This window comes from Pholis gunnellus (assembly GCF_910591455.1).
Source record: "Pholis gunnellus genome assembly, chromosome: 22".
NCBI lineage: Eukaryota > Metazoa > Chordata > Actinopteri > Perciformes > Pholidae > Pholis > Pholis gunnellus.
In genome coordinates, this window is record NC_136549.1 from 10,771,781 (window position 1) to 10,790,744 (window position 18,964).

General features: G+C 40.7%; 1 protein-coding gene across 1 annotated transcript in view; it reads right to left on the reverse strand.

Annotated features, from left to right (window-relative positions):
* Nucleotides 1-2,083: 2,083 nt before the first annotated feature.
* Nucleotides 2,084-18,964, reverse strand: part of cacna2d4a (calcium channel, voltage-dependent, alpha 2/delta subunit 4a) — a gene marked incomplete at its 5' end in the record, with an annotated part of 73,009 nt that continues 56,128 nt past the window's right edge. Inside the window, 13 exons of the mRNA XM_079183402.1 lie at nt 2,084-2,214; nt 2,346-2,428; nt 2,603-2,718; nt 3,499-3,619; nt 4,000-4,020; nt 4,504-4,559; nt 4,954-5,006; nt 5,100-5,175; nt 6,129-6,199; nt 7,023-7,085; nt 7,335-7,379; nt 7,903-7,917; nt 11,974-12,035. Of these exons, the coding sequence (XP_079039528.1) occupies nt 2,122-2,214; nt 2,346-2,428; nt 2,603-2,718; nt 3,499-3,619; nt 4,000-4,020; nt 4,504-4,559; nt 4,954-5,006; nt 5,100-5,175; nt 6,129-6,199; nt 7,023-7,085; nt 7,335-7,379; nt 7,903-7,917; nt 11,974-12,035 (875 nt within the window). The 3' untranslated portion in view covers nt 2,084-2,121. The remainder of the gene's footprint in view (nt 2,215-2,345; nt 2,429-2,602; nt 2,719-3,498; nt 3,620-3,999; nt 4,021-4,503; nt 4,560-4,953; nt 5,007-5,099; nt 5,176-6,128; nt 6,200-7,022; nt 7,086-7,334; nt 7,380-7,902; nt 7,918-11,973; nt 12,036-18,964) is intronic.

The window sequence follows — 18,964 nt, forward strand, 5'->3', positions numbered from 1 at the left end:
AAGATGAATAACCATCACACTACATACTGCTTTTCCGTAAAGCATCACACAGCAACAGTGTCTCATGAGGATATTTTTGCAGTTGCAGATATTTCTTATTATGTAACACATTATTTTTATATTTTCAGTTCATCAATTGAATTCCAGTTAGATGAAAGTATTGAAAAATGTAGGGTGTTTATTGTTAATTGACAGATGTTATTAGGAATTAATCCACTTATTTAGTAAATTCAAGATGAAAGATTCACGGAAGTCAGAAATTAGATCACCATGATTTATGATACATATATGATATACATCTCTTTGTGAGTGTTCCTTGACTGATTCTCTGTTTTAGCCTGTATTAATGTTAGTATCTTTATGTGTGCATTGAATTGAATCACTGACAAACAAAACAGAACACTCACTCACAACAAATACAGTACAAAAACCATACGGATCATTTAATTTAGTTGCTCAAATCATGATTTCAGTCAGTCAACATACAACTTGGTCACATGTCAACCATACAATATACAGAATATTGTACAATGGAAATTACGAACAATAACGAGACAAATTAATACAATTACTCAGATAATCTCAGCAAGACACAACATACTGTAATGATGCACACTCACAAACAATATGTATCTGAGTCTATGACATAAACAGGCAAATTCTCAGGCAATGTTGTCGTCAGAGTGAGCTCAACGTAAAGACATGCTTTGTAGGATGATTCAGAAATACTATTAAAAAAAGCTACAGGGACACTCACAGCCCAAAATATAATGAAATGCCGAAGTTCAAAATATGAAACACAAGCAAATACAAAAATACCCTATTCAATTAGATTTACATGGCAATTATGGGACATTTTTCCATTTTTTTTCCATGTGACAATCTTGTTTGCCAGAGTAAGCGCTTCCCATTTTTTCTCTTATCATGAATTTATAAAATCTGTTATTTATGCCAAGTAGTAAGTAGCAGTTGCATGACCCTGGGGCCCAAGTAACCACAGTCTATGAAATCCATAGTCACCGCCATACAAATTAATTTCAGAAAAAAAATGTTTTGGTGCTGCATCTTTTGTGGGGGATTATTTTGTACAAGATTTTCCTTGAAACCATAATTGCATAAATCAAAGAAAAAATAAATCTGATCAAAACAGTTTGAATCCATCATTGTGTTTTTGATTGTAGATCTACATCCTGTAAGAGTTCCAGTTTCCACAGTGATGTCCAGCCACGCATAATTACATACAGTATGTACAAACACACAGAAAGACACAGCTGATAAAGACAGAAAGGCAGACTCCAAAATAAAAAAAGATATGTCACGAAACAAATATTTTTGGGATGCAATCCAAGTAAAAACTCAAACATAAGAGAGTGAAGGGACTTCCCATTCTCATTTAATAATTATCTTTATTACATTTGTATCAACTCCATCGCCAGTACGTTCTTGGCACCGAGCCATCACCCTTTGACATTTGCAGAAGATTCAGAGAAACTAATATTGCAAACAACCTTGTAAAACACAACTTTCAGCAGTACAAGTGATGTCACACAACAACCATATATTGCTGCAGCCCTTCTCTTATTCAATGTTTAAAAAAGCATGTAGGATAGACAGTAGATGAAGCACTCGGGGTGACAAAGTATTGCATGCTTGCGGCTGCATATATAATATGCATGTGTGTTTGCAATTTCTAAGTTCTGTGGGATTTGGGAAATGATAAACACATTCCCCCCCCTGGACTTTTTAATGTTGCATCTTGTGACTCATAATCCTCTTTTATCAATGCACGTCATAGCCACCACCAGCATCTCTTTAGTCCCTTTTCATCTGGAGATGCAAAGTGGTGTGTGAGAAAGCTACTAATGGAAAAGTATCCATGGCAACAACAGCCCATTAACTTGCCTTCTTTGCAGTTCAAATATAATAATTGCCAGGAGTTAACGAAAAACGGCTCATCATTAGGGACTAGGTTTGTGGTTGCCATGAGAAAATGAGCAAAATCTGCAACATTAGTTATTAAAAAATCCACTTGAGGTGTCCAGTGTGTCCAAACACATCTCTTGATTCATTCCAATCTCCTCCTTCACATTCGAATGAGTAAAATAGCAAAGTTGTCCATCATCAGGAGACAAGTGTCGAGAAGGAGAGGCAGGTGAGGAAGAGAGAGGCAGAGAGAGATATAACAGAAGCTCCTCCACAGTCATTGGCGTTCTCCTGTACAGGGAACAAAGAGAGAGAGAGAGAGCGCAATCAAGCTAAATATGACAGCAGATATAGAAGCTAGGTTTGTATTACTTGGATTGTAGACTATTTGCTGCAACGGGGTGGACTAATTAGAAGCTGACCTGCGCGTGGTAGGCGTGGCAGGACTCGGGGCGCCGGCGAATCTTCTGGGACCTCATCCTGTCACACTTCACTGAGGCGTTATGTGCCGCGGCGTCAAGGAGCAACAACATGAACAGGAGTCTCTTGAATTCTCATTCAAATATCAATACACTGGCATATTTAACAAATCGGAATCGGAGTGAGTGGGGCAAGCGTGGGCCAAGGGGAAAATCATAGTCATTAATAAGTCAATGAAGACCAAAATATCAAAGGATATATTTGACTTCCTCGGGCTCCATGGTGATGGGCGGGTACTGTCTGGAGCAGTCGCAGTCGGCCTGCACCACCAACATCAACAGGTTGCTCTCTGGTATCTGCTGCACCACAAACGTCCTGACGCACAAAAACACACATTGCATTAAACGTGTCTACACTTGACAACACTTTGTCAAGGTATAGTTTTATGCAAAACTCCAAACAATGTTTCATATGATAATTTTAGAGGCTTATTTTACGGGGAAATAAATTTCTATACTTACCCACTGCATGGGTTGGCAGAACTGGGTAATAAACATTTTGAAAGCCAATAATCTTTCCCAGTATGCTGTTGGCAGTGTTCGCGCTGCTTTATACCTCTTTTGGCCTCATGAGGGCGCCCACACTCAACGTATAATCACAAACCTGCTGAACGTCTCTCTGCCTTTTCTTTGTGTTCTCTCGCTCTCTCTTTATAACAAACACACAGATACGCATACATATACTAAGATGCTTCCCTCTCTTTCACCTCTTGTCTCCCACTGTTTTTCCATTTCTGTTTCTGTCACCCTCTCTCCCCATCACTGTTTTTTCATTTACATCTCTTAATACTTTCTCTCAATTTTCCAGTTTCTCTCTCTCTCTCTCTCTCTCTCTCTCGCTCTCTTGCTCCATGTATGCTTCTCGGTTTTTCTATCACCACATGCACCCAGATCTAATTCCGTTTCTTTCTACTTATTTCCCCCTTCCTGATACTCTTGTATAAACACACACTGCTCTGAGCGTGCAGAAGCAGAGCAGAGCAAAGCCGTAGAAAATGGATTTGGGGAGGACAATTTAATATGACTGGTCCAGGGCTTAGAGGGGACTGCACTGCAGATTTTGTGTGTGCATGAGTGTGTATGAGTGTGTGCTTACTTCTGGCAGCGTCCACACTTAATAATGCTGTTGGTCTCTTTGACTGACGGCTCGTAGACGAAGCTGGGGTACTCGGTGTCACATGGCTGCAGGAGGTCCCCTCTTTTCTTATGAGCTGAGGCTAATAGAGGAATAGATACGGGTCATGTTTCCAGGTTGGGAATTAGAAGAAGTGTATGTGTGACGTTTTGTTGATGACTGACAGGCTACGAGTCTGTGACGGGGAAATGCTGGGTGCTATTTCTAATGCTTCACATCTGGTTGCGAGCTACGTTTTCTGTCTGCCTTTCTCAGAATTACATTAGTTTCAGTGTAGCAATATGCTTCGGTCTTGTTTTGTAGGACTTTGCCAGTTGTGTCTGTTCCTACTGAAAGCTGCTTACATAATCAGAGACATCACATTTTAATGTAGCTTGAAGTATACTACACAAACACTACACCACACACATAATACAGAACACGGATCTTCCAAAAAAAACCCACTTCAAGACAGATACTCACACACGCTGAAAGATGCCTTGGCTGAATGAAGGGATGATGATGAAGATGATGATGATGATGATGACAACGTGGAGCAGGAGGAAGAGTGGATGATTGACAGGTGGAGTAATGAGGAAGAGAATGTGTGATTGATGGAAAGACAGATGCAGATGAGAGGTGAGGGGATCCGAGGATGCGATGCTCCATAATGACTTTGTTATTAATGTTGCACACAATTTACAGTAAACACTCCTGGTCGGACACACGTGTGTGTAAATACCCCGATGATTAAAACATGTAATGATCTCATAAATATTTACTCGCAATCAATGTAGATGTACATGATATGTGTGCTATATCGAAATAATTGTCTCTACGGTACATATTGAATATCTGCTCTGAAGCTTGTGATGATGTACAGAATATACATGATTTATGCACATGGAGGGACATTTCTTAGCACATGTAAAAGGGACATTTGTCACAACGACGGATAGAGTTTGTGTGTTTTCTTGTGGAGCTCACCGTCAGCGAAATGCTCCGTGTGCCAGAAGCCGCAGATATTAAACTCCAGGAGAAACCTTGTGAAGACGAGAGTAGAGGAGAGTGGACAGACAGAGGAAGTCAATTAGCCGGCCATCATTATAGACCAAAGCAGATTGCGAGCAGATTGCATTCAGCGTTCAAAAACTGGGCCAGGACCCAAAGTTGTGTCATGGGAATATGAAAATGGGTCCTCAAATTATTCAGCAGTAATTGGTAGCAGTTTTTGGGATAACTAGATAAGCCTGACCAAGTCACTAATGTAAAAACTGAAACGTTTTCATTTCCAGCACATGACTTCCCGTTAAACAGCCAATCATTGTTTTTACGATTAGCTTTACTATCTGGATTTACTGAATAGTGATACATAATAGCACATCTGAACTTTATTTTGGACATACTGACATTCTGGTTGCCCCTAGCAACACTTACAGTAGGAAGTTGGAGAGGAACCACTTGAGGGCTGAAGCCAAACCATAGAACGGCTGAGGAGATAAAATAAAGATTATAGTTACTGCAGAATTGACTGGACCGTTATGGTAATAATACTGTATAAAGAGTGAGTACGCCGTGCTTACACTGAGAAGTGGACGGGCGCTGCTGACAGAGTGCAGGTTCATCTTACACATGGCCTGGTAGTCGAACAGGGACACCCTGAGGAAACACACACAGACACAAAAGCATGTGGTGTTGGTCTTCAGGCAGTATTTCACTAACTTAACTTAGAAAAGAAAGAAACCAGAGAAAAATGCAGGGCTAGAATTACTTTCCTTTTAAAAAAAGAGGATTGACCCAGTGTTTTGACCCTTTCTTGTTCCTCTACATTGTGTATATGTGGTCCTCTACGCAGGTAGAAGCACAAGAACATAAATACACACACACGTTTGCAGATATAAGTGCAAGTGTGAGTGCACAGCCACTGAAGTTCATGCATGCTCTAAAGCAGTCATGTAATATCCTGTGTCAAATGAAACATGACAAAATCTTTTAGCTGTATAAAAATAGCACATCGCTTATGAGATTTCAAACATAAAAGACGGGAAAAAAGTAAGCGGGAGAGCAGAGCTCAAATGGGAGCGAAAGGGAAAAGCAGGGACATCTGTGCCGCATATACAAAGATAGGTGACTATACCATTATGCAGCAATCAAAGCAACGCTTTTGAGTCTCTATAATGACAGTAAACATGCCCTTCAGGCTTTGGGATGCATACTAATGCAGGTGTATAGGAACAAGAAGGCAAACGGAAAACATTTACAAGCCACTCTCCTGGTTGACACAAGCCTCCGCAGCAACCACTCCTGTTTGTGATATAGCATGAGGGTGACATGTAATCCAATTCATGAGCCGCATTCAAATGCATGGTGTTACGAGACATGAGACACCGGGATGCAATATTTGCTGTGCAATGTGGGGGCACTGTCACTTCTTGCCTTATTGATTTAGAGAAGTTCACAGTAAGTCTAACATGCTGCAGCTCTTGCAGGCCAAGTCGGGACAGTTGTGACCACCTGACCTTTGCTAACAGACACACCGACCATACAGGGAAGCAGACGGACACACACGTATCTTATCAAACAGGCAGGCAGTGGCAACCACAGCCCCTTACCTTTTAAACATGCCCATTCTGATAAGTGTTGTCATCACTGAGCCGTCAATTTCACCAAAAAAACTTCCCGCCTATTAGAAGAGAAATAAAGGGCAAAAGAAAAAGCACAGTGTGAAAGCCTCTGTGTGGCTGAACACATTAAGCTCATGTCACGATGAACTGACAGAGGGAATATCAACTCCCTTCGTTGGTGTTCATCCTCTCCATTTTCACCACAATGTGAACTGTGTGATCAATTATTCATGTTATATTGTGTGTCTCCTTCACATGCGGTCAGTAGAAGTGGATCCCTGCAGGAATCCTTTTAAAGGAATAGTTTGATATTTTTGTGAAATACGTTTATTGGCTTTTTTGCCATTGTCTTCAGGCAATATGTCACATGACACAATACCAAAAAGACCGGATCAAGCGAAAGGTATTAATCAGATCTGATAGCAATCTGAGCCTGTCAATGGCAAAAACAAGCACTTTGGTTGACGTACATTGACGGTGGGCAATTTCCCCGGATGATTACATCCAAGCCCGTTTAGTGGCTGCTGGCTGCAGCTCTCTCGCTCAATACTGGACCAATTTCAAAAAATGTTTGTCGCCATTAGTCGCTTAGACACAAAAAAAATGGTAAAAATAGGGTCCAGGATGAAAAAAACCTTAGTTACCGCTTTACAAAAAGGTTCACAGAATGAGAAGTGGGACTCGTAACTGAATCACAAGGACAATTTAAGTGATTGAATTTCTCAGTAACAGGAACAGAATGTTTGGGATTTTCTGAGTGTGTTTCTTTTCTTGTTAGTTAATGAAAATTGAAAGGAGTAAGAGCACTCAAATAATCAAGTAAAGCACTAGAAAGTCTAAAAAGCACATTTTCTGTGTGTGTGTGTGTGTGTGTGAACTCACATCTTTGCGCTGTTTGGAAATTAGGACAAAGCCATTATTATCAATCACGTAGCATGCAATATCCTGAGATGAGAGACAGAGACAGAGAAAGCACTTATTACTCATGTAGGGAAATATCTGTGACAAACACCCACAACAAAGATAACAAAGTGGAAAATAATTCAAATAATTCAAGTTATGATGTGACTCAAAATTAAAGCTATACGAGTCACTTTCTTACTTTTGTGGCTCCATACAATAGAGCAAGATACTAATATTTTAACTCACTTGAGAATTCCCATTCACTACAGACAGACAGCAATATATACTCACAAAGCTGTCACACCGAAGAGGACAAATCCCGTCCGTATTGGAGCACTGGAGGACAGACAGGTAGACAGAGAGAAAGGAAAATAAGTGTTTTGCCATTAATAAATAAAGGAAGGATTCAAAAATACAGGTGAAAGTGGCTGGAAGTGTAACATGTGTTGTTATCGAATGAGTATTTATATAAAGGAGGACATGTTTGTGGATGTGAGTAAATGATTTGAACACATTTTCTGTCCGTCTTCTCAGCGGAGGTGTTATGCTCGAACATGTGTCAGTGTCGACGAGTGCATGTGTGTGAAACAACGTGTCAGTGCTGGTGAGAAAGTGTTAATTTATGTGCGATGTCTACCTGTGATCGGCTTCTGAGTGTCTCGTTTGCGAGCTGTCTGTGACTGTGTGTGTGTATATGTGTGTGACATTTGTTTTAACCGGAGTGCGAGGCTGACTTCACAAAGCTCAGCAGGCGCTGAAGGTGTTAAATCTGGTTCAGTGCAAAAAAGTAAAAAGAAAAGAAAATAGGTCGAGTGATTTTTTGAAAAATGAGGAGAGGGGGGGACTTATGCATACTTACATCTGTGTCATTTGGCTGAGAAGACACGAAAAGAGGAACAAAGAGAGAGAGAACATTAAGAAGAGAGAAGCATTACTTCAGTTAATGATGTGTAAGCCAATGCACTGACTAGACGGTCTCACTCTGTTGCTGTTAGAACGCTGTTGACAAAGCCATACATCATCTCAGAGCACTTTGTTGGGAAAAGACAAAAGACTACAAATATGTTCTTAACACGAATGCCAATTTTTGTAGATTTAATTAAGGTTTTAACAGATTTTCAAGCAGTAATTTAACAAATCAATGAACATTCGAATCAAAGTATGAAAATCAAAAACTTGTAATTAGGTGTTCAGTGCTTCTTCCATAATAATAAAAATAGGGTTTGTGTATCAGCTTTTGAAGGTGGAAAGTGGAAGTTCTCTATCAGCACTGTCTGTAAATTTCACCTCCCGACACTTTCTCTCATCAGCGGAAGGGTCACGAGTCAAACTGTCAATAGTTCTCCTTTTGACTTTAAGGCCACGTCTTGTGTCCAGTGTTTGTGTGGATTGGCGACTGTGGACAATATGTCTTTAGGATCATGGTCAGGCTATATAGAGCGTGTCGAAGTGCGAATGAGACAATCTATCATCCTTTTCAATCCTATTACAGCAAAGTGTCAGTCTTTCTCTCCGCTTCCCAACACTGCCTCCTGAAATAAACTACAATTCATTGAGTGGACTGACAGAAACGATGATCCTTCCACACATGCTGACGGTACATAGCATGGCTGGATGACAGATACAATGTATAGAAAACTACTTTCTAAAGATTGTTTATCCTTGTAGTTTCGGCCAGAAATGGAGCCAAAAATAGAATTTAGTCATGATTACTGGCACTGGGAAAAAAGTCATAGGGCTCTTGAAATCAAAAGGGTTAATTTGCTCAGCAAATTTATTGGAAATCTGCCCAATAAATCATTTTATTTTGTGTGCACGTTTGCTATTTTGGTCTAATGAAGTGTCCAAAGTGGAAAAGGTTCACCCTCATTATGATATTTCCAGCTGACAAATAGAATTCACTCTTATCAGGTTATCACAAAAACTTAATTCTATTCTGCATCGCCAGATGGACTGATTAACTGTCCTCACCATCCGCAATCAACGCCGCAAATGATCTCAAATCAAAACTGACAATTTGTTCATCGCAGCTCACTGCCTCGGACCATATCTTTGTGTAAATGTTTCTCCTCGAGTAGCAACACTTCTCTGTCTCATCCAGCCTCTTTACCTCTAACACCAGAGACAGATTTCTAAATCGGGGCAGCGTGTGTAAGAGGCTCTTCCTGTGTTGGTAAATGTGTCACATCTGGAAGCTCCAGGAGGAGTCACGGTAATGGTGAGAGCATCAATTATCACTCTCGCTCCCTGAACCTCAATCGAACAGTTTCTCGCTGCGACTGATGATCCTGCTGTCAACTCACGTACACACTTGAACTCAAAGTAAGCAACTCACTACAGTATTATAACCACGATCCACTATTCCACACTGAGCTTTGCTGTGCCATAAAGCCTCATTTTACAAATTGTATAAATATACTTTTCAGAAAGCTGCTCCATTTCGGACGATTTCTGTTATAAAACAATCAAATATGAACGACAACCAAAAGTCAATTTGTTTCTGTGGTTGCATTAATTACAGTACTTACTGATATACTTTTATTTCATAATTCAAAGGTTGTGGTGTGCAGTGCTATCACACACACAGAAGGAAAGTAATAAAAATGGTATTATAGAGAAGGGAAGACCAGCTGAGTCTTGTCCACGAGATAAAGAGCTTGCCAAGATGTGCACGGCGAAAAAGAATCTATCATCTTTTGATTCTCATTACCGTCACCTCACAGTCTCTCACTGCATCTCCACTCGATCCTTACACTGTGGAAATTCACACTGTATATTTTAATGTGCATGCAATTTAGGAAAATGTAGGCTTTGCAGATTTTAGACAAGGTGTCAGTGGAGAAACGCAATTCCCTTCTTGTTCTGTCGTATTTCTACTTGTTTCTTTCTCTTGTGCTGTTTGTCGCCCTTTCAAAACATACGCAACTCTTAAACACCGTGGATTTAGACACACATGCACACACATGCACACACACTGAGACAGTATACAAGACAGAGTGTGCTGTGCAGAGATGTCAGAACAATATTCTGACTCATTCCTATTAGATGGGAGCTCATGCTTTATTCCTCCCCCCCGCCAATTCATAATTCATCATCTAATACCTATTTTAAGGAACTCAAGCTTATACTGAAGCTATAGGATCAGACGGGGTTTCCCTCACTTATGTAACTCTTCCCTGAGATCTGCAGAGTTCCTTGCAATGATCATTTTAAGTATTAGTTCATTGTGACTGAAATATTTCTCTTATTAACACCTAATGATGGAGTAGTGTGAAAATTTGAGTAAATCAATATTTATTAATAGATACATTAATCATACCCAATACATAAACACGATAAATAAAATACAATTAAATGCTTGCAACACCTTTACTGCTATGCAATGCATATGGAATAAATGTAATCTAAGATATTTCTTTACCCCAGATGAATATAACACTTAAAATAGACGCACAAATACACACACACTGCACACCCGTGCATGGATGGACACACATGAAGAAACACAGTCAGGACAAGCACAGACTGTGAGTGCATGCACACACAAACGACTATTAAATAAAGATGCTTGACAGTGAATACATGACAGGAAGATGATTACGTAACCTATTGGAGGAGAGGGAGGGTTGAGGAGAGGAGACGAGGGAAGAAGGAGGGAGTATAGGAGACGGAAAGGGAAGAACTGAGAGGAAGGAGGGGACATGAGAGGAGAGAAAACTGAGAATTCAGGCAGTAGAAGAGAAAGTCAAAAGGTGCAGTGAGTAAGACCAGAATGGGAGTTACTTTGAGCATCAAGGATAACCCGAGTGGATAACAAGGCTACTGCACATGCTGCTAATGAGCTCCTAGTTGATGATTATGGACACAACAACACACTTGTGCACAGATGGTCATGCATATGGTCCCTGTCAACATGACACGCATTAACATTAACAGACACATATACTCTCTTCTTCACACCTTCACAGACACACACAGAAACAAGCACACACTTTGAGAGTTGCTGAGCCTAGCGATCCATCACGGCTAGCCAGCAGCCCTAATGCTCTTTTGACTGCTGTCATTTACAGCCATGGGAGCAGAGGAGGGGAACGGCCAAGCTATCAAACACCCGCTACGGCACAGACGTTACGCCAAATTAGGCAAGTTGTCCCGTATAAAATGTTGTCTTGAAGGTGTGGAAGAACTCAAAGGATACCAAGCTCCTCCACTGAAAGTAGTACTGGTGGAATTATCTGAGCAGCAAAGTTAATCAGCTGAAAGCGACTCCAAAAAATGACTTTTAAGCTTTCAAAATAATATTTCCGGCGGGGTAAGCTCTCCTTTAATGGTGGTTGCAGTGATATGGAAAACAATGCATTAAGCTTTGAATCAAACAAAGCTTAAATGACCAATTAATGGAGCAGAAAAAGAACCTTTAATCATCATTGACTCCTTGTCATATAGTAATAAATGGGGTCAGAACGGCCTGGTGGTCCTGAATACAGGACGGAGGCCACGGGTTAAACCTACATACAGCAGGAGTCATTAAAAACAAAAAAAACAGCATGATTATTTTGTTTCTAATCCACAAGCCCTGTTCAATATAACAGCTATAACCATAAATACAAACAGACATTTCTCATTAGTGCCAGTGTAGTGCTTCAATTAACTTGTTTTATGGCAGGCATTAAAAAATAAAAACAATGGATCTCACATGGAAAAAACTAAAGCAATAGTACTCTATGCACAGGGTTTATTGATTCATCCATTAAATAGCTGACAACTAAGCTAGAAGTCAGCTTTTTGTCTATAGAGGGTTTTATCTAATATGAAGGACTAATTAAGTGAAATGTCCACGGGATGATGAGCTGTCTCTGCACTACGGTAGATTAAAAAATACCGTATTAGAGGAGAACACTTGCATCACATTGAGTCTGTATATACTTACCTGTGATGCAACAGCCCAGAATTTAGACTCGATCAGATCCAGAGTCATCTGGACACCGATGGCTGCAGAGAGAGAGAGAGAGAGAGGGAGAGAGAGAGAGAGAGAGAGAGGGAGAGAGAGAGGGAGAGAGACAGGTGAATTAAGTACAATAGAATATAAGCCTGTACATCAAATGAAGTCAAATGGATAAGTCGGAAGAGAGAATGAGCAGGGGGAAGAGAAAGGAAAGTGGAATGGGGAAGAGGCAGATTTGGACCGTGCCCCTCTCTAGGAAAGGCACATTTCCACTGCAAACAATATTAGCCCATGCTGATAGTGTCATGGTAACGACATAGAGGCATGAAGAAAACAATGTACACCAGCTGTGGCTACACAGCATGATCCGTCGAGTGTTATCATCTCAATATTGGGCTCCGTTCTTTGAATTGCAGGCTTGTATGTTTTCAAGATGTACAGCAGATAGATTTATATCAAGTAAAAGATTGTTTATTAGTGTACATTTTTGTTTTTCCTCTTCCTTTTCTGGCCAAATCCCTCTCACTAGCCAGCTTTTTGCGGCTGTCAACAAAGTCAAACAGTCTTCTCCAGCAGAAGGAGTTTGTCAAAAAGCTAATCAGTGGATGTTTTTTTTTAATTTTCTGGGGGTAAAACTTCCATTTCCAAGGATATTTGGATACTTTTTTGATGAAGACCATGTGATACTGTTGAAAAATGTGAAAAAAGTAATATTCCTAATGCTACAATCCCTTCTCTCTGATGTAAAGCCTGTACAGCAGTGAGTACTGTGTGGTAAAATGTGTGACAACAGCTGTGATATTGCAGTACTAGGACTAGTATGAATACATAAATAGTATTGGCAACAGCATTGGTGGTCACACTGCTGCTGCGATAACGTTTTCAGTTAAAGTAGTGATTCCCTTAGAAGTAACACAGCCCTTACTTATAATAGTAGGCTGTAAATGGAGGAGGGAACTTTAATTCCAGCGGTTTTGAAGAAAGAACACTTAATGAGCCGGTTAATGTCTCAGGGTGAGAGACTATCTCTCTCTCTCTATCTCTCGGCTCTCAGGCTGGAGGAGTGGAAGAGGACCTGCTGTACAGATCAGCTCTGCCTTCAGAACTCAACTTATGAAAATCCTTTTACAGTAACTGGCCTTGTGAGCCCCAGTGCCGCTGTGTGAACTGACTATTCATAGACAGTGTGTGTGTGTGTGTGTGTGTGTACGCGTAACACAGCACTCTCAGTCCCAAAACATTAAGCCAAGCGTTAGTGTGCGTTTGCACATGTATCGCACACGCACACAAACACACACACGGCGGAGGAGTGATTGCTTGTGTCAGCTTAGGGCTGTACGTCCATCAGCAATTTGGTCAGTGTGGTAATGCAAAAAGAAACTGTAATTGCATAAGTTCTCAGGGCACATATACTGTATATACACACACACACACACACACATGCACACACAAGCACACACAACAAATACGCACCCACTGCGAGGGAAGATATGACACTTCATATTAGCATCAAAGACTCAACGTTTTTTTTTTTCTCCCAGCGAGCCTTTTACAGCTACACAGGGAAAGCCTCCGCGGGGCTCACAATACACAAAAACACATACAAACACAAATAGAATGCACACACACACACACACCCACACCTACCCTCCCACCTCCCACACATAGGTAAACATCCTGTTTATAGCACGTCCTAATACCCGACCAGACACATGCACATCACGTACTGTAATCATCCTGAAAGCAGAATAATTACTGTAACGGAGTTAGCGGCAAACAGGCTTTATTAAGAGGGCTATTAGTCTATTATGGGCTGGTCATTTTCAGGTGTGGTTGCAGGGCGGAAGAGAAAGAGTAAGGGACAGACTAAGTGGGAGGAAAAAAAGAGAGTAGAGAGAGAGAGAGAGCCAAGCACTCGTTTTGTTATTTGAAGATGGATACATTTGAATACATTTAGTGTTTTGTCGTCAGACCGTAGCCGTATTAAAGGACCGCACCAGCAGGTTTCTTTGTGTCTTACTTATCCCATTGTAATTACCCCAATCCCCATTTTTTTGGAGAGTACTATATTTATTTTATTTAAATGTATTTCACATTTTTGCCTGAAATAGTCGAGTCTAAAAAAATGTATCATCCTAATCCATCACAGTGAACATCAAGACTGCAATAGTTTTTGTTTATTAAATTACATTGACTTGTTTAAATGAAAGAAAACCAATGGCTGCCGTAGAAAAAGCACATAAGAAATATAACAATAATACATTTTATTTGTATAGCGCACTTTACATGGTACAAAAAGAAACATATAAAACTGTATAGCATAACTTTAAAAAAAGCCAGCAAAAAAGTAAGGAATATATTGTTCATAGTCGTATATCATAGTATATTATATTCACTGGTATTTCATCTCAGCCCATAGGCTGAAAAGTTCAATACAGCTCATTCAATTATGCTTGTAAAATGCTATTAGGGTATGAATTATCGATTGCTGAGGATAAGAATAAACCCTGAGCTGTATGTACTCATGGGGATCAGTCTGGATATTATAAGGAAAAGGCTCTGACATTTTCTGCCTGAGGGTGTGTGTTTCAGTTTGTGAGTGTCTGTGTGTGTGAGTGTGTGTGTGTGTGTGCGACATGGATTCCATCCAATCTCTTGAAAATCAGTTGTGATGCTGAATCCGGCTGTAATCAGCCTGTAATCAGTCAAGTACAGAGACAACTTTGTTTAGCTGATTGGGGAGTTGTTTATCTGTTAATACAGCTCATCTGACTCCAGGACGGCTGTTCAGAAATGCACAAAGCGTTAAAGTCTACTTACTATAACGGCTATGGACAAACCAGATAACTGTGCTGGTTTTCAATAACGATGATTTTTCTGTGAATATGTAGAAATTCCAGCAACACATTTTCATATGTGACCGGAAGAAATATCACAGGATGCCAGATCAATGCTCTTTCATTTGTACCAAAATCACAGCTGACTTTCCAGGTGGTATTCTAACACACTCTCACACACATCTCTTCTCCTTAATAGCGCTATTGACCTTGAAGTTTTGTTCCTCCACCATAATCTCAGATAAAGTGTTGGAAGGCTATTATGGAGGGCAGGAGTAATCTGGCTTCTCTCCCTCTCTGAGTTGGAGGCTGATAGGCCAAATCTAATTAAAATCATCACACTGATCCCTTTGTGTATGTGTGTGTGTGTGTGTGCTGTAAGAGATGTTTTTTCCCATAATGCGTCAGCAAGCATTTCCCAGTGTGTGTTAAGTTTGCATACAAAAGTGTACACAAAGATGCATGACCTTGCATGCTTGCGAGCTTGAATGTGTGTTTGTGTGTAGGTGTGTGTGTGTGTGTGTGTATGTGTGTGTGTGTGTGTGTGTGTGTGAGAGAGAGACTCACAGTCTGAGATGCAATTACTGTGAGCTGCCAATCAAAGTGGAGTGCGCTTTCAACAGGAAATGAATTAATGAAGAAATAAATAAAAAAATGTAAGCCACCAAGAGCCGGAGTTAATTGTTTATTACACTAACGAGATAGCGGGATGAGAGACGTAAGGATGGGAAGTGTGAACGATGGTAGGAAAACAATGTGTGACAAAGAATAGCGGGAACAAGAGTAAAGCCCACAGACACAACGCCCTACTGCATTGTTGCCTCATAAAATAAATCATTGTCAATGTAGCGTTTGATCGTTTCTTTTTAAATGTGAGTGGTGGGATTTATGTCACCAAAATGCAGGTCAATTATTACAAATATACTATTCATTTGCAGATGTAAAATACGTCTTGCAGCTATTAAACATCATGTGTAGGAACCGGGGCTGCATAGTCCTGCTACTAAAGCTTACTGTAATTGAACAGAGAAACAGAAAGAGACAGGGAAAGGTGACCAGCTTACTGGCCTTTTGCTAAATGAGGCTGGGAGAGTGTGAAGTGTCTGACACGCTGTGAACAGAGAGAAAGTGATAAGGATGGTGGAAAAAGAAGGAGAGAGGGAAGGCAATATGTATCTATCTATCTATCTATCTGTCCGTCTGTCTACCTACCTACCCACTTCCCCTATTTTTATTTGGTTAAAAACAGTGTGGGGTGACTTAGCAGTTATATGAACTGGTGCCTGCATGTGCATTTTTGACATTGTTTAGTTTGGCTGTGTGTGTGTGTGTGTGTGTGGTGCCGAGGTGGCACAGGAGGTCAGCTTGTGTTAAATGATGAGAGAGCAGAGCCGGTGTTGATGGCTCCCTTAGCAAGACCCTGGAGTCGAGGCTAAATATATTATAACACACACACACACACACACACACACACACACACACACACACACACACACACACACACACACACAAACACACACACAGAAGTGGAGTCAATAAATTAAACTGGCACAATGGCTAAGTCTCTGGGCACAGAGGGGCCACTGAAAATAAGGCCACTGGTGACGAGGTCATTTTACACATTTTACTTTTCTGTTTCTCTTTCACACTCGCGCACGCACACACACGCGCGCACACGCACACACGCGCGCGCGCGCGCACACACGCACACACACACGCACGCACGCACGCACGCACGCACGCACGCACGCACGCACGCACACACACACACACACACACACACACACACACACACACACACACACACACACACACAACTGAAGTTTGCAACCCAGCGGGAAGTGTGTTAATAAGCACAAGCCAACATTCAACAAGTTCAACGAATCCAATGTATTACTTCTCACAGCTTACTTTTATAGTCAAAGTGCACCCCCCCTTATGTCACTTTCCACCAATCAAACTAGTCTGTTGAACCACAAACAGAACACATCTGGTGTTTTCACTATGTCATGCTCTCATGTCCTCGTTTGGGTCAAGATAACCTTTTGGCAGAACACACGATTCGTGTACGGGAAATATTTGGACCCAAATTGGAGTGATAGATTACAATTTGTCTGGCGCTCCTTAATCACTTCCTGAGAATGTTGTTGAGATGTGTTCAACATAACAAGTTATTTAAACTGTTTTCTTATGAAACCAGTGGTGTTCAGTTCAATCCAAAGTCATATGATGATTTTCTTCAACAGCAGCAGTATTCTTTCGTAATGGATGCATGAAGCAAATATAACAACCACTAAAGGGAAAAACAGAGCAAGGAAGTAAGAGAGAGAGGCGTCCAAGACCACAGGAGTGACAGACACACAAACACACACACACAAACACACACACAGGCACACAGAGAGAAAGGTCATCAACAAAGCACAGACATTGTAATCAACGTAACAGATTATTGATGTAATGGAGTCAGGTGTAGGTGGAGAGACAGAATGATGGAGGGATGAAATAGGACACGCAGGACAGACAAAAGGATAAGACAAAAGGCAGAGCTGATGAAAGAGGATTAATTGATTTTTAATAATGTTATGAGGTGGAAACCATTTTCATTTCAACCAAACGTGGCTATCAATAATAGAACGAGCAAGCTCAAACGGTTGTGCGTGAGCGTGCATGAGAGCAAGTGTGTGTGTGTTTCTCATTCTTTCACATACACGTGTGTCTACTTGTGTGTGCGTGCGTGTGTGTGTGTGTGGGTGTGTGTGTTAGAGACAACAAGAGGTGGGAGGTGTGGAGAGGAAAACAAAGAGTTAGGGGTGTGTGTGTGTGTTTTAAGAATGTGTAGCTCTTAATTTAAAATTCACACCTCCTTTTAGAATATAATTCTGGCTTTTTATTGTTTTTGTAGATTTGGCCGTCGTTGCTGCTGGTAAAGAGACATATTGTACAGTGCGGATACTGAAGTGAAGTCTTTCAAACCTCGTCCTTGAAACACAAGCTCTTTGCATTGCATTCTGCACCATTGAATCTTCTGTGGCTCTTTACATGCTTTGAATGATATATGTCTGGGCAAAATTTGTTGTGAAAGCCCTTAAAACTCTCCACTTGTGTGTGTTTGATATTAGCAAAAGTAACTAATTCACAAAATATATATTTCAGGTATTGTGTGCCTAGTTTGAGCTCTCAATAGTGTGTGTTTTCCATTTGAAGCGACTGCGGACAACAAGATTACTGTTTATCTGAACACATGTCAGAGACTTATCATCTCTCTGTCTTCATTGCCTCTCTCTTTTCTTCTTTCTTGTACTCACACAGATGCACACATCAACGCTGACGAAGACACAATGCCAACAAAAACGTGCACAGAGATTATAGCTCTCTCGCTTAGAAATGTCACTTGTGTTCTCTTGTCTCCCTCACAAAACACACAAGCACATAATTATAGTTTGTACCGACAAATACCAAACATTCATCGGGAAGATGGAATAGAGTGAGAGGCAGTTCAGAGCATTTGTTCTCCCTTTTCCCCTTTCTTGTTATTGTGCTTCCCACTCTCTTTCTGTCTATCCTCTTTGTCGTGTGAACGTTTGACCCTGTGAAAACTAATTCTCTCCCTCATTGTAATCTTAACCTCACCATCAATGTCTCCAAATGTCTCGACGTCTGTCATAAACACGCCTCACATTGTAATCTGCGTCTTGCTTCACTTGTACCTACTCGTGTCCTTTGCCGTCCTGTGTTACTAATTGACATGGAGGGTTTAGGTTTAGTATATTTAGTATATGTGGCAGGAGGCAAGTCCTCACACCACAAATACAGTTTCTTTTCATCTGCTGTTTCATCGATAAAGCCCGGGACCCCCACTGACTCAGACACTTACATCCCCAGGACAATTTCTTACATCTTTGCTCTTTTAATATAGACTTGAAACTTGAACAGGTCATACTATTGCACTGTGTTTTTACTGTTACGCACCAAATCACCCAGCCAAATGCCTTGTATGTGTAACGTACTTGGCAATAAACAGTTTCTGATTTGCACAAAATATTGCTGTTGACAACAGCGGAGATGCAAACATGTGAATAAGAGCAAAAGACAAAAGGGGATTTCTGTGATGTTTAAAACGATATAAAACGTATATTATT